General features: G+C 34.2%; 1 protein-coding gene across 1 annotated transcript in view; it reads left to right on the top strand.

The window, feature by feature from the left end:
- The window catches only part of LOC109105038 (high affinity nerve growth factor receptor-like), a 29,436-nt gene that overhangs the window by 9,597 nt on the left and 5,356 nt on the right, over positions 1 to 14,483 (top strand). Inside the window, exons 4-14 of the mRNA XM_042773147.1 lie at positions 1,937 to 2,005; positions 2,187 to 2,338; positions 3,065 to 3,207; positions 3,546 to 3,684; positions 6,610 to 6,942; positions 7,034 to 7,051; positions 7,512 to 7,567; positions 7,652 to 7,754; positions 10,642 to 10,806; positions 10,877 to 11,007; positions 12,196 to 12,368. Coding sequence (XP_042629081.1) covers positions 1,937 to 2,005; positions 2,187 to 2,338; positions 3,065 to 3,207; positions 3,546 to 3,684; positions 6,610 to 6,942; positions 7,034 to 7,051; positions 7,512 to 7,567; positions 7,652 to 7,754; positions 10,642 to 10,806; positions 10,877 to 11,007; positions 12,196 to 12,368 — 1,482 coding nt within the window. The remainder of the gene's footprint in view (positions 1 to 1,936; positions 2,006 to 2,186; positions 2,339 to 3,064; positions 3,208 to 3,545; positions 3,685 to 6,609; positions 6,943 to 7,033; positions 7,052 to 7,511; positions 7,568 to 7,651; positions 7,755 to 10,641; positions 10,807 to 10,876; positions 11,008 to 12,195; positions 12,369 to 14,483) is intronic.

Here is a 14,483-nt window from a genome sequence, read left to right as displayed (position 1 = left end):
TCTCTCCCTACGGTAGAATCGAGCTGTAATAGTTAGGCGCCGATGGCCGACCCATCTGACATGAACTTTTGGGAGTAGGGAAAACAAATATTTGAACCCTAGCTTAGCCCTGCCACAGAGAATCTATATGTGCGAATCCGTCACTGTCCCCACTGGTTGTCATCTCTCTTTATTTAGCTTTAGATTTCAGCTTCCATCTTGCAAATACAATTAGACAGGACAACAAATATCTCTGAATCAGAAACCTTGAATTGAGAAGTTTTCTGTTCACAAAACGATGCAATATAATAAATGAAACTATGTATGCAGGCAGCACACAGGCCTTCAAACTTCACTCTCTAGCTCTTAGCCAAACTTGTTTTAGCTTGTCTGTGAGAAAGAGAAGAAATTCACTCAACTAATTAAGATTGAATCCAGTTGTCAGCCAATACAGAGAAATGCGTGCCAGTGTTATTTAGAAATGCAGTGCTGCTTTGAAATATTTTGCTTCATTGTACCTTGTTATTGTCGCTCATGTATGAGGTTTGAGATTGATACAAACTCTTAAGCTTAAATATTGCTCTTTGGAGCATGAAGCATATTGTATGTTTGTGCTGCAGACATGAAAAATAACTCAAATTATGGCATTTTTACTTTTCTAAGTGAGTGGACTTTAGATGATCAACTGGAGGACAATAAAACTGCTAAAAAATTTAAATAAAATAAAAATCTCACTTACATGAAAGTGTTTATCTAAATACCAGAACAATGTTTTGCAGGTAGTGTTATTTTGGAAATATTTATATACAATTAGAGTATTTATTATTATTTTAAATTGGCTGTAATTTTTTTTTTTTTTTTTTTTATCGTTTCAGTTTTAATTTTTAGCTTAGGTTTTAGTACATTTTTAACATGCTTTTGTGATTTTTTTTTTTTTTGTATTTATATTTCTATTAAGCAATTTTTTTCAGTCTTAGCAACTTATTTTTCTTCAACTTATTTTATTTTACTTGGTTACCAAGGCAACATTTCAAATTTTCATTTTAATTTTGTTTTAAGGGTTTTAATCTAAAATATATATTTTATTTCAGCTTTATTTTAATGAGCCAAAACTATTTTTAATAGTTTTAATTTTAGAAACTATATTCCTAAATATAGTAATTATATTCAATATTAGGCAAATATAGTACCACTTTATTTGCAGCCTTTATTTATGAGTTAATGCATTATAAAAGTATTGTTAATGCATTAATTGTGCCTTGTAATGCACCTTAAAATGTAATATATGATCGCATGAATAGCTGTAACCACATTTATAACACATTTTAATACTTATGTATTCATTCTTACATTTTAGTATTTCAATAGAAAATATTACAAACCACTAGATGTAAGGAATCTGAAAATATTATAGTGCATTTTAACTTAGGTTACAATTATTTGTAATTATTAATAATATATATATTGCATTATAATGTATATTATGATATTATTTATAATGCATTACACATAAAAGCTTTAAGTGTTACTAAAAATAGTATTCAGTGATTCTACTTCATAATTACATTTAATTCTGTATTACTTGCTGTTTCTTTGTAATTGTTTATTAAATTTATTAGCAATTTCTTAAAAGCTTTAAGTGTTTCTGAAATTTGTCTCTCTCTCTCTCTCTCTCTCTCTCTCTCTCTCTCTCTCTCGGTGTAGCATCACAGAAGCACATTTTACACTATTTATACTTTCTACAGAAAACATCAAAATCTAGTTATGTGATAAAATTCCTCCGAAGTGGGTAAAGGCTTTGTATCTGAGCTGTCTACAGTTTTTTTTATTCTTATAAAATAGTCCTATTTATGAAGAGTCTGTTTAACTATTGTACAACAGAGCTGATAGAATTGAATGCATGAGAATATGCATGTATCTTTTGCATGTGTAATTCACATCTTCTCTTCTCTTACAGAAACCTGGCCTCAAATTTTCTGGTGCACATCAGTTGGAGGGTGTTCCAATCGGTCCCTCTGTTGAGTCTGTGAGTAACACACTGCACTGAGATTTACAGATTTATACTCTGCTGGTGATTTGAGACCGAAAATGTGAACAATATACCTCTGCCTGAAAAGTTTAAATGATAGATCTGAGGTCCTGCGCACGTATTATTTTTCTGAAAGCAAATAAGCACAAGAAATGACACCTGCTTCATTTTTGCACAGAATCTTGAGGGACAATCGGCTTACGTGCTCATGTGACATTTACTGGCTTCAGCAGTGGCACAGAAAAAGACAAAGTGACACGGATTTTCAACAAAACTGCATGTACAATGGCAACAACATTCAGCTGGATTCATTTGAAATGGATAACTGCAGTATGTGCTCTTATCTGGAATTAAACATATTTCAGGATAAAAGTGTGTTATTTTACTTACTTCTATCCCGTTTAAAATAAAGAGACAATAAACAAGCCATTCTTGATTTCCCCAAAAACTTGGGACGGAGCTATTCATTTGACTGACCAATGGAAAGTGTTTAGGAAACCTGTTTGAAAGAATCATTATCTATGATAAATTACATACTTTGCATTTAAGATATTGAAACAAAATTGTCATGATGGATACTTTACAATTTTACACACACCATTGTTCAATAATAGATCTGAAGTCTCTTTTACTAAGGCTGGATTTATTTGATCAAAAATACAGTAAAAACTATGTAAATATTATTACAACTCAAAATAACTGTTTTCTATTTGAATATACTTTGAAATTTAATTTATTCATGTGATGCTAAGCTGAATTTTCAGCCTTCAGTATCACACCATCCTTTAGAAATCATTCTAATATGCTGATTTGGTGCTTAAGCAACATTTTTCATTATTATCAATGATGCAAACACTTGGCCTGCTTAATATTTTTGTGGAAATTGTCATCCTTTCTTCAGAAATTTTTGATTAATAAAAAGTTCAAATGAACAGCATTTATATAAATTAGACACACACTTTATATTGTGATATTTCCTGATCTTCTTCCCCTTCATTTTCAGTTCTTTCTCAATGTCCTTATAACTAAAACTGGCTTAATGTTTTGTGGTCTGAGGCATTCCTGAGGTCACAATTCACCCATCGACACTGACCACTCAAGAAGGTGGAAATCTGACATTTACCTGTCTAGTGACTGGAGTACCAACACCGACGATCCGCTGGAGAACAGAGCACCTACAGTCCAACTGGAACCTGCAGGTACATGACACTGCTTTCAGATAAGGACAGTGTCAATGAAGTAATCAATGGAAACTGACCAATGTGATTAACCATGTACTTGAATAAATATCGCTTGTTGGTACTGGGACATAAAAAACATGCAATCATAACTCTGACACTTTTGTTGTAGTATTCCTCGTTTGTAAGTCACTTAGGGCAATTAATACATGTAAAATTGGTTGAAAGCACTTTCTTTCAAGCCCCTTACCCCAGTCCACTAAAATATGCTTGGATGATTAAACGTTGTTGCAGGACTTTGAAGACTTGTTTACTTTGTCAGTCAGTTAAATCTTGCCTATATCCATCCTTGTCTACAGCAAGGAATCTGGGGTTCAACCCTGGAGCTGGTTCTCCACATGAGGAACGTGTCATCTAAAGACAACCTGCACAACCTCACCTGTGAGGCGGAGAATCGTGCTGGAATGGGAGAAGACATGGTGCAGCTAGACATTGAATGTATGTGCTGAAACTTTTCTGTTCTTTAATTTCTGTCATTTTTTTAATACTATTCACATTCTTATTTTTCTCTTGGAAAACACAGTCATTTTGCATGAATGTAAATCTTTATCTATACATACTAACACTAAAGTCTATCTACTTATTATGAAATATATCTGCCCTTTTTATTTGGAATTATAAGAATTATTTTATCTTTATGTTATCATTTAAATTTTTTAGTAATTTTGTAATGTTCTTTTGTTTATTCAGCTTTATTGTCATATCACTGAAGTACTGTTAAAGTTTTTTTAAATTAATATTTTAATTAACTTTTTTTCTTTTTTTCATTTTAAAGTTTTAGTATTTTTATGGCCATTTTTAATGCCTATATAGTTTTATTTCAGCTTTACTTTCAGTTATTTTTAGTACATCAAGTTAAACTAAATGAGAGAGCCTTTGTGTCTCCAATTGTGAAAAAAAGTTAATTTTATAAAATATTTTATTTTATTTCAGTTAACTTTTTTCCCCCAATAACAAAATGTTTTTGTTTTTGTCTTTTAAGGATTTTGTTTATAACAAGCTATAATAGCTCTGTTTAGGTTTCATTCATTCTGCATCATGTTTTAGTTTTTATTTAAATTTTAGCTTGAGTACACTTGGTAATTATAGTGTTTAAACTAATTTTATTTAGTTTTAATTAATTAAGTTTTTAATTTATTTAAATTTTTTTTATTCATTTTCATTTAGTCTGATAGTTATATTTTATTTCAGCTTTATTTCAATAAAAAATATAAAAAAGACATTTTAGATTAATGTTTTTAGTGGTTTCAGTTTTAGTAATAGATATTAACCCTGCTCTTGACAGCAAGCAACAGCATTGCAAGATTTTCCATCAAAAATCCTCCCATATGACCTCTCTCCAAGCAATTATCACTGTTTATCACCTCCTCTTCAGAAAGAAGAAAAACAGTGCTTGACTTCAGACAAATGTATAGCCATCAGGGGAGCGATAATGACTGTCAGGAAAATGGGACGATAACCGTCTTCAGATGTTTGTTCTCTACTAATGGATTTCTCTCCCCCATAGTCCGGAAATATAATTGTGAGGACTGATTGGCAGATTGCAAGTGTGCTAGATGCCAGTCTATCAGAATCATGTGACTGGTGGATAACGGTTTGTCAATGGCCACTGTTTAATTAGCAGGGCGGTTATAGCAACGTGCTCACAAAATCCAGCACTACGCGCAGGCATAGTTCTGATCCAAAACCTCTTTTATTAAACCCAGACGCCAATCAATAATATAATTCCCCAGCGTTAGTTATGGCCTTATTATACTTTACTTACTGCTAGCTGTAGCTCAAGATGATGAAATTCACCTACGGCCATCTACCTCCACCACAACCCGATGGATTCTTTTGATTACCGCAATTAGTGGAGATCACAGATGGCTCTGGAACTCAACCGTTAACATGGGGTCGGTGTAACGAGGACGGTTTTTAAGTGTGAACTCTAGGCCATGACACAAATGACTGCGATTCTCCATGCGAGGCACTTTCCGCAGGCAGGGTCACGGGTTAAGAGCAGAGAAATGGTTATGAAGCAGAAAGCGGGTCATGCGCATCAGCATGTTCTCCCAGCTAAAACAACCATTTCCTGCATCCGGACTTCAGCAGGCTCTCAAGTGCCTCTTGTGGTTAGGTCCCCTAAACTGACAGAGATTTATTATTAATAACAGGTCAACAGGTTTACTGAAAAGATGGAGCACACTAATTTGTCGAAAAAATTATGACAGATGTACCAGTTATTTGAGCTATTCTGAAGAACAAGTACTGGATATAGAAAAGCATTATCCATGGAGGAACATTACGTGAACTATATGATTGAGCTTGAATGCCAAATACAGCAATGATTTCAAGCAGCAACCGATTTTAACTTTATGTAAATGAGCTGTGATGCACAGCAATGACTACCAATAGGAATGCAGACAGCTGGCTGATAGAGTTGTAACAGCAGTTGAATAAGAGTGACAACTAAAGACGTAAGGAATTTAATCACTGTCACTGGGACAAACACACTAAAACACACACACACACACACACACACACACACACACACACACACACACACACACACACACACACACACACACACACACACAAAAACATACCGTTTTATAATGTAAAGTATGAAAGATTTTCTTTAAATATTCTGTCCTAAAAAAAGATAAAAATGTAAATTTTCAATAAATTATTTTAAAAAATCTTTATTTTTGTTATTAATAATATTAATACAGTATAGATTTGAAAGTATATATATATATATATATATATAATATATATATATATATAGATATATATATATATATAATAGTATGTATTTTAAAGCCAATTTTAAAAATAGTATTTATTACCACCACCATCATCATCATCATCATCAATATTAATATTGATATAGTATATATTTTAAAGTATATATTTTTTTAAACAGTTTGTATTTTAAGGCGATTTCAATAATAATAATAATACATACTATTTTTTAAATCAACTTTTAAAAAAATATACTGTTAGATTAAAAAAAGTCCTCATAATTATAAAGTTGGGACCTCTTACAAATAAAATTCATAAAAAAAAGAGAGATGCTATCAAATGCTATCAGACTAATGAACCAGATTGTAGGGTTACCAATTGTTCTAATGTACCGTATAAAAGATGTTCTTTTATAAATATTCTTTTGTATAATAAAGAAAGTTAATAATTCAGTTATTTAATAATAATAATAATAATAATAATAATAATAATAATAATAATAATATCAACAAAACTAATTTGAATTCTTTTATACACAAAAGCTCTGCTATAAAATAAAAAGTAAATTTCAAATATCGGCCGATACTGTGACTGTCTCACTGCACACGTGTGAACTCATTACCCATATGTGTTTAGTTCCAGTGCGGCTCTTGTTTCTAAATGACCCAGAACCACAACATCACTGGTGTATCCCATTCGCTGTGGACAGCAATCCTCCCGCCACCTTCAAATGGCTGTACAACAACATGACTCTCGCCGAAACACTCTACACCTACACCGAACTGATCAGAGATGCAGCCGATGGCTCCATTCAACACGGCTGTCTGTTCCTCAACAAGCCCACCCACATCAACAACGGCAACTACACGCTCATCGTGGAGAATAAACTGGGTAGAGACCAGGCAACGGTAAACGGGAAGTTCATGGATAATCCTTTTGACCCGTTTGACCAGGAAGGCATCATTCCTGGTGAGTGCACATCATCATACAACATGTTGTGTTTCATAAGCTGTGTGGTGCATTGAGTAATTTATTGTTATAATCTCTCTCCACACGGCAGTCCTCACTGTTGACCCAAGTAAGTTATCTAAATCAAATTCCTATAGGTCAAATATCAAACGTCCCAATTCACACTTGCTTTGACTATTAAAATGCTCATTTATCTCATTCACTGCACATATTTTCTCAGTATATTTGTCTTGTTTTCTAGTACAAATATCTAAGAATTCATAAATCAAGATGTATTTTCTTGAAAAGTAAAATGACTAATAAAAAATTTATGAAAAAAAAATATATATAGCCAGTGGGGTCAGAAAATGAAACTTCAAAGGGAAAATATGATTTTTTTTGTCACTTAATTTTGATGTATTTTTCAGGAAATAAGACATTTATCTTAAGTTATTTTACTTCTGTATCTTGATTTTAACAATGTTTAGATACTTGTACAAGAAAACAAAACAAAACATTAAGTAAGAAAGTCTTTTTATTTTTTGCTCAATGTTCATAAAGTAACATTTCATTAAATGCTTTAACATTAGCAGCTCCCACTAACCAATCAACGGAGACGGAGAAACTGGAGAGCAGAGTGTTTGGGGTAAGAGACGAGTCATATGATTCACAACTTATTACTTTTATATTCTTTTATAACTGTTATTGCTCTAATTTTGCACATTCATAGGTGTCAGTAGCGGTGGGTCTTGCTGTGTTCGCGTGCACATTTCTGCTCATCATGGTTGTCGTCATCAATAAATGTGGACAGCATTCCAAGTTTGGCATCCACCGTAAGTTCTACTTCCACATATGGGCTTAAAAGTTAACATGAAATCGAAATAGCTCATATGTTGCATGTTATCTTTTTTGTTTTCTTAACCTTGCTCCATACTGCTCTGAAACTGCTGATGTTACAAAACCCACCGAACTATCCATTTTGGCATGTAACATCCACTTTTCACAATCAAATTAATTCTCAATGGATACAATCAAGCCTCACCCTACATTTTTTTCTCATTAAATATCTTGTTCAGCTCGGAAATGCACCAGATTACGAATGCAAAATGAGTTGTGATTAAGAGTTTATGTTGACTTTTTATGTATTATCAAAGTCTCTTTGAAGGAAAGTCAGTTACACTCGACAGCTTTATTTGCAATGCATGCAAGCTGCTATTTTGGGCATGCAAGACCAATTTGAAATGGAAAACGTTTGCCAAATATCATTTCAAAACATTTTTTTTTAACATTTTTATGTATTACAGGCTGATACCATCGTCATAGTCATGTGATCTAAACATAGCAGCCACCATTTGTTGGATAAAAATGCTTTTTCCACTGAGATGACTTCGTTTCTTATCAATTGTCAAAAATACAACAATTTAAAATCGTACTTGGATGCCTTCAAAATCCAGATCAATTTGCAGTTAATCCGAAGACTAAATCAGTTGTATTTTCGCTTAACCAGAAGACTAAATCAGTTTACTTAGGTCTCAAATGAAGATGTTTTTGGTCTTGAAGAGGTCTTTAATGGGAAAGAGAACTATCTCGAGCAAATGCATCGCAGAAACAAACCAGGTGCAGCTCACACAACTGCAGAAGTAGTTAGTGTTAAATGAAAGCCGGAGTCAGCACAATCATGGCCCATGCCAAAATGACTTTCTCCAATATTATTTTGGAATCTGAATGAGTTCCACAGGAGGCATTGTGTTGCTTTTAAGTAAGGCACAAAAGGCAGCGAAATACAGTCTCTAAGCTGTAACTTTGTACAGTGTCAGCCTAACAGCTCGGCAAAGTGCTGCCAGGTCTTAATTACAGCATGCAAAGTAAATAGCATCGCGAGCCCCAGCCGCGAGCGAGCCATTAAAGAAGAGTGATGGAGCCAGGCTTTGCAGGTCCACTCGCTCCGCTCACAAAGTGCCTAAGTGGACCTGATTGCCTCCCTCCCCTCTCGCCCTTTATTCCCTGTGTTCCTCTTCTCTGCCCAGTCTGGGGTCTCTGCGGTTATAGCTTGAGTGGGTTTTGTGATTTGAAGGAGAAGCTTTTGCTTCTAATTCTGCTTTCTAAAAACCAGAGTGATTTGCTTCGGATCAAGTAAACATTCTGCCAGATATCTGTTTAGATGCTGTTTTGTATGTGCATCTTCTTGTGAATTTTAAACAACATATAACAAGCGCCAGCAGTACTCCTCCTCACACTTCCAGATTTGAACAAACTCCTAGCCTCAAGCATTAAATAACACTATAATAATTTGCGCCACATGATACCTCAGATCTTGCTGCTTGTTGAGGAAAGATGTAATACTACTTTTTCAAACCAGGGGATTTCAATCTTGAAGTTGCCATGGACGACCAGATGTGATCATCGTTGTGCAATAGCTCCATGTGTAAAGTCCCAATATATATTGTGAAAAATTAATATTATAAATATGCATTTTTTTCTACTCACTATAGTATACAGATTGAATCAATCTTTATTTATTTATACATTTAATTACAATTATTTTTATTGTAATGTTATGTCCAATTGATTTTGGTTTATTTATTATATATATATATATATATATATATATTCTCTTAACTTTTCCACACTCTCCTGGGTCCCAGTTTGAAACCACTGTTCTAATAACATTTTGCTAATGTTCCCATTAAGTTATGAAAACGTTATTTCTGAATGTTCTCTGAAGTTCAAAACGTCTAGGTTTTTTATTTTTTTATTTTTATTATTTTTTTTTTTACATTTTTTCTTGGTTTTGAATAGTTAGGGACAGTTCGCTTAAAAATGAAAATTCTGTCATCATTTACTCACCCCAAAACAGTTGCCTAGCCATTGGCCTACATAGTATTTTTTTTTTCATACTATGAAAAAAGAAAGAAACTCATACAGGTTTGGAACAAGTAGATGGTGAGTAAATTATGATAAATTTTTCATTTTGGGAGTGAACTATCCCTGTAAAGGAACATGTTAGCATTTTGCAAACATTATTGGAATGTTACCTTTTAATGTTCTCTGGGTGCTCGGAAACAAATAGTTACATTTAAAAAAAAAAAAAAAAAAATTCAACATTTAAATGTCTGAAATTTACATTTAAACATCCAACAAAAATGTCTGAGAAAAAAACAAAAAACCTTATCAGAACATTAGCCAAAGTTCTAAGAACGTTCCCTGTTAGCTGGGTAGCAACTGCAAAACAATGCCCACATCTAGTTATTTGATCACCTCCTAGTCCAGTGGCTTTCAAACCTGTCCTGGAGGACCCCCAGCCCTGCACATTTTGTATGTCTCCCTCATCTAACACACCTGGTTCAACTCATCAGCTCATTATAGAGAATGCAAGACCTGAATTGCATGTGTCAGATAAGAAAGACATGCAAAATCTGTAGTGCTGGGGGTCCTCCAGGACAGGTTTGAAAACCCCAACCTAGACCAGTATTCAACTTTAACAGTAAACAGCTGTCAAAATGTTAAATGTGAGTGGCTGAGAGTATACAAGGAGAGAATGGAATGTCTACTATGTTGTCAAACTATACACAGGAAATTGTGTAGAGCACTTCAGATGACTCAGTGATTGCCAGTAAGTTAATTAAATTAACATGAGCTCAGGATATAGATGTGAAGAAAGGAAAATAATACACAGAACCGGAGCTGCTTGGGAGCCACTTCCTGTTTGTGTGCCCACAGGTTCATCTGTTCTCTGCACTGAGGATGATTTGGCCATATCTCTTCGCTTCATGAACTTCGGTGCAAGTCCTCTGTCTTCAGATGATGGCACGCTGGACTCTGGTTTGTCTAGTTTTGTAGAGAACCCGCAGTACTTCTGTGGCATCATCAAAGAAAAAGACATGTGTGAGTGTCTCACAATCCCATAATATCAGAATCTGGATTCAGTTTGGACTAAATCAAAGTGATTTTGCAGGTGTCCAGCACATTAAAAGAAAAGACATTGTTTTGAAGTGGGAACTGGGTGAAGGAGCTTTTGGCAAAGTTTACCTGGCGGAATGTGCCAATCTCTGTCCTGATACTGACAAGATGCTGGTTGCTATCAAGGTATGATCATGCTCTATGTTATCAGGGCTTAACATTCTTATAGTTCAACATTATGTAATGTTTTTAAAAGTCTTTATATGTGCTAGAAAAAAAATCATGTTTTTGTTGAATTTGTCCTCTTTTATTTTTTACACTAAAATTTTTTAATTAGCATCAATAGCTAGAAATACGGCTAAAATACATACACTAACTCCATGTGCAAAACCACACATTTTTTTGAGCCTGATGACATACAATGCAAAACATTACTGACTTTTAACCAATTCTGATTCCTCCAAGTCTATCCTCTTAACACCCGATTTTTCCATGTTTTTACATTGTTTAGAGCATTAAAAATAATGTAAAAAAAAAAAAAAAAAAAAAAAATCGGGGACTCAATTTCTTTCAAAAAATAAAAAGACACGAATGAACATGCACAGGCAAAAACATCTGATTTTTTAAATCACCAATACATTTTTAGTTTTTAAGATTTTTTTTTTTATACTTACAACTGTGGCATGTACAGTCTCAGAGAAATTCACAAAAATATAATGTCCTCATATAAGGCCGTAGGGTCTAAAGAGGCTATCACAAGTAATTTGAACAATCCTAGCAGAATCACATTCATGTTAGCCAGCTAGATAACTAGCTAAATAAGCTAAATTTGCAAGAACATTCAAAACAACCACAGAAAACATAGTTATTACATTAGCAAAAAAAATTGTTTTAAAAATTAAATACAGTGAAATATAAATAGTAGATTACTAACATTTAAAAAGATCATCTTAAGAAAATTATAAAATAGCTGAAATACTAAAATGACAAAGTGAAATACAAATTAAAGCTAAACAGATAAAAAAAAACTACTAAAAGGACAAAAGCACATAACAAAATTACTAAAATTGAACAAATTAAAATGACAACTGAAAATATCAAAATATTAATAATACTATATAAATAATACCAAAAAACACTGTTGCAAACACTAAACCAGAGCCTAGCGCCGCCGACTCAGTAATTCAAATTATAATACATTTAAAATTGAAGTAGCAAACAGAATGAAAAATTGCTGTTTCAAATTTGAATAACAGTTAGTAGCAAGTTTATCTCCCAACATCTATTACCTGTGTTAAATTTCTTAAAAAGTGTCCAAATTCTTGAACATTGTATGCTCAATACATTTTAATATCTGGCTGTCTTCATATGCAGACCTTGAAAGTCACCAACGAGTCCACCCGGCAGGACTTCCAGCGCGAGGCCGAGCTGCTCACGGTGCTACAGCATGAACACATAGTGCGCTTCTACGGCGTGTGTGCAGACGGAGAACCTCTGGCCATGGTGTTTGAGTACATGCGACACGGAGACCTCAACCGCTTTCTAAGGTCAGTCTAATAACCACCAGCCACTCACAGCGAATTAACTACAGCTCCAGCAATGTGGTGTAGCAGTCGGAAACTGAAGAGCTTCCTTGGAGATTCATACATGCCATTCTTAGACAACCTTGGAAACACCAAACAAATTTGCAAGGTTTTATTTATTTTTTATTTTTTTGATATTGCAAAGAACAGACTCTCACCTGTTGCTATAGTTAATAATCTTGCCAGCAAGTCACCTTTCTGCATTTTATTTTGGGTTTACACTCTTAACAATAAAGGTTCTTTATTGGAATCTATGATTCCATTAAGAACCTTTAACATCCATACACTCTTAAAAATAAAGGTTCCATCGGGGGGTTTTGCAGCAATGCAATATTTTGGGTTCACCAAAGAACCTTTCATTGAACAGTTCCTAAAATAGCGATATTTTTCCTAGTCTGAAGAACATTTTAATAATCTAAGAACCTTTTTCCACTATAAGTAAATTTCGTGCAATGGAAAGATTTCATGGATGTCAAAAGTTCTTCATGGATCCATAGATGCCAAAAAAGAACCTTTACTTTTTAAGTATAGAACCTTTCCATTGCACAAAAGGTTCTTTAGATATTTTTAGATCATTAAAATGTTCTTTACACTGTGGCATCGCTGTGGAACCCCCCCCACCCACTTTTGGAACCTTTACTTTTAAGAGTGTACATGAAAAGTTGCATCAAATTCAAGGCCTTTCATTTACCATATTTCCATATACATCCACATTAACATCTGAAACTCAAAGCTCAAACCTATTAGAAGAGCGATGGAGCCCAAATGCAGATCCAGCTTGTGATGCTCCAGTCTTAATAAAGATGTAAAGTTCAGTGAAGTGTGAGGTGGCTGATGGGGGACTGACTGACCATATGTCCAGCACAGCTGAGTCTCAGTGCGTAGAGATCCAGTCTGTTTGCCAGGTGGTTGCTGGGGCCAGATTGGGAGTGGGACATGTGAATGTTTGAGGGGGAGATGAAATCGCATTTTCACGTGTATGGATGTGTCTCCAGTCTCGGTTGCAGCTGCCCCATCCTGCCACCTGCCTGCTAAACTAATAGGGATCACATACTAAACCTCAGAAGGCAAGCGAGTGGCAGAGGGTTTACATGCGTATATTAGGATGAATGGAGAGAGTGGTTTGCACATTGAGGCCTGACACGCAAGGCAATGGTGACCAATGGTGCTTGTGCTGTCATTTAGCAGATGTTTTCTTATTCAAAGTGACTTACAGTGCACTGACTTCAATTTGGAGTTTATTTGAAAAGTACAACAGTATAACTCATTTAAAATTACCATTACCAATGCAGATGCTGGTATATAAAAAGGCTGCATTTAGAATGGAATGCTATTTTATAGAGACAGCATGCAACGATTAAAAATCAGCATGCTGCATTGTTGTCACAGTGAGTGGCAAATTTTAAGAAAAGATCAAAAGAGTTGTCGAGAAGCTTAGTGGTGTTGACGTTGAAGCTGTGCAACTGTGGTGTGGTGTAGTTAGTTTATAACCTAACCTAGCTTTTTACTTCTGGTGTTCATATTTAGGCTTTAAAAGATGTGTTAGTTTATGAAGATCATCTTAATAAAACGTGTTAGGATCAGAAACTTTGTTGGTCACAAAGCTTATTTTCTGCCATAATCCAAAACCCAATAGAAAAATCTTATTGTTTTTTTTTTTTGTTTTTTTGCTGAGGGAACCAGGGTGATGAAAAAACAAGAAAAAAAAAAAAACTCCCTGCAGCAATCTATCAAGGATGAAGTAGACTGCATTATGGGATCCAGTTTTCCACATACACTCTTAAAAATAACGGTTCTTTATTGGCATCAATGGTTACATAAAGATCCTTCAACATTCACGGAAACCTTCCATTCCACAAAAGGTTCTTTATATTATTACTATGTATTCACACTAAGAAAAGTGGTTCTTTTAAGAACTGTTCACTTAAAGGTTCTTTTGGGAACCCGAAATGGTTCTTCTATGACATCATTAAAAACAAAAACCCTTCTGAGGTTTTATTTTTAAGACTGTAGTGTGCTTTGAATGTATGCCATACATCAAGGAAAGTTTAGTAGGCTATCTGGGTAATCAATGCATAT

Source organism: Cyprinus carpio, chromosome A16, assembly GCF_018340385.1.
Source record: "Cyprinus carpio isolate SPL01 chromosome A16, ASM1834038v1, whole genome shotgun sequence".
Classification (NCBI taxonomy): Eukaryota; Metazoa; Chordata; class Actinopteri; order Cypriniformes; family Cyprinidae; genus Cyprinus; species Cyprinus carpio.
The sequence above is the reverse complement of the archived record's forward strand: the minus strand, read 5'-3'. Positions and strand labels throughout refer to the sequence as shown.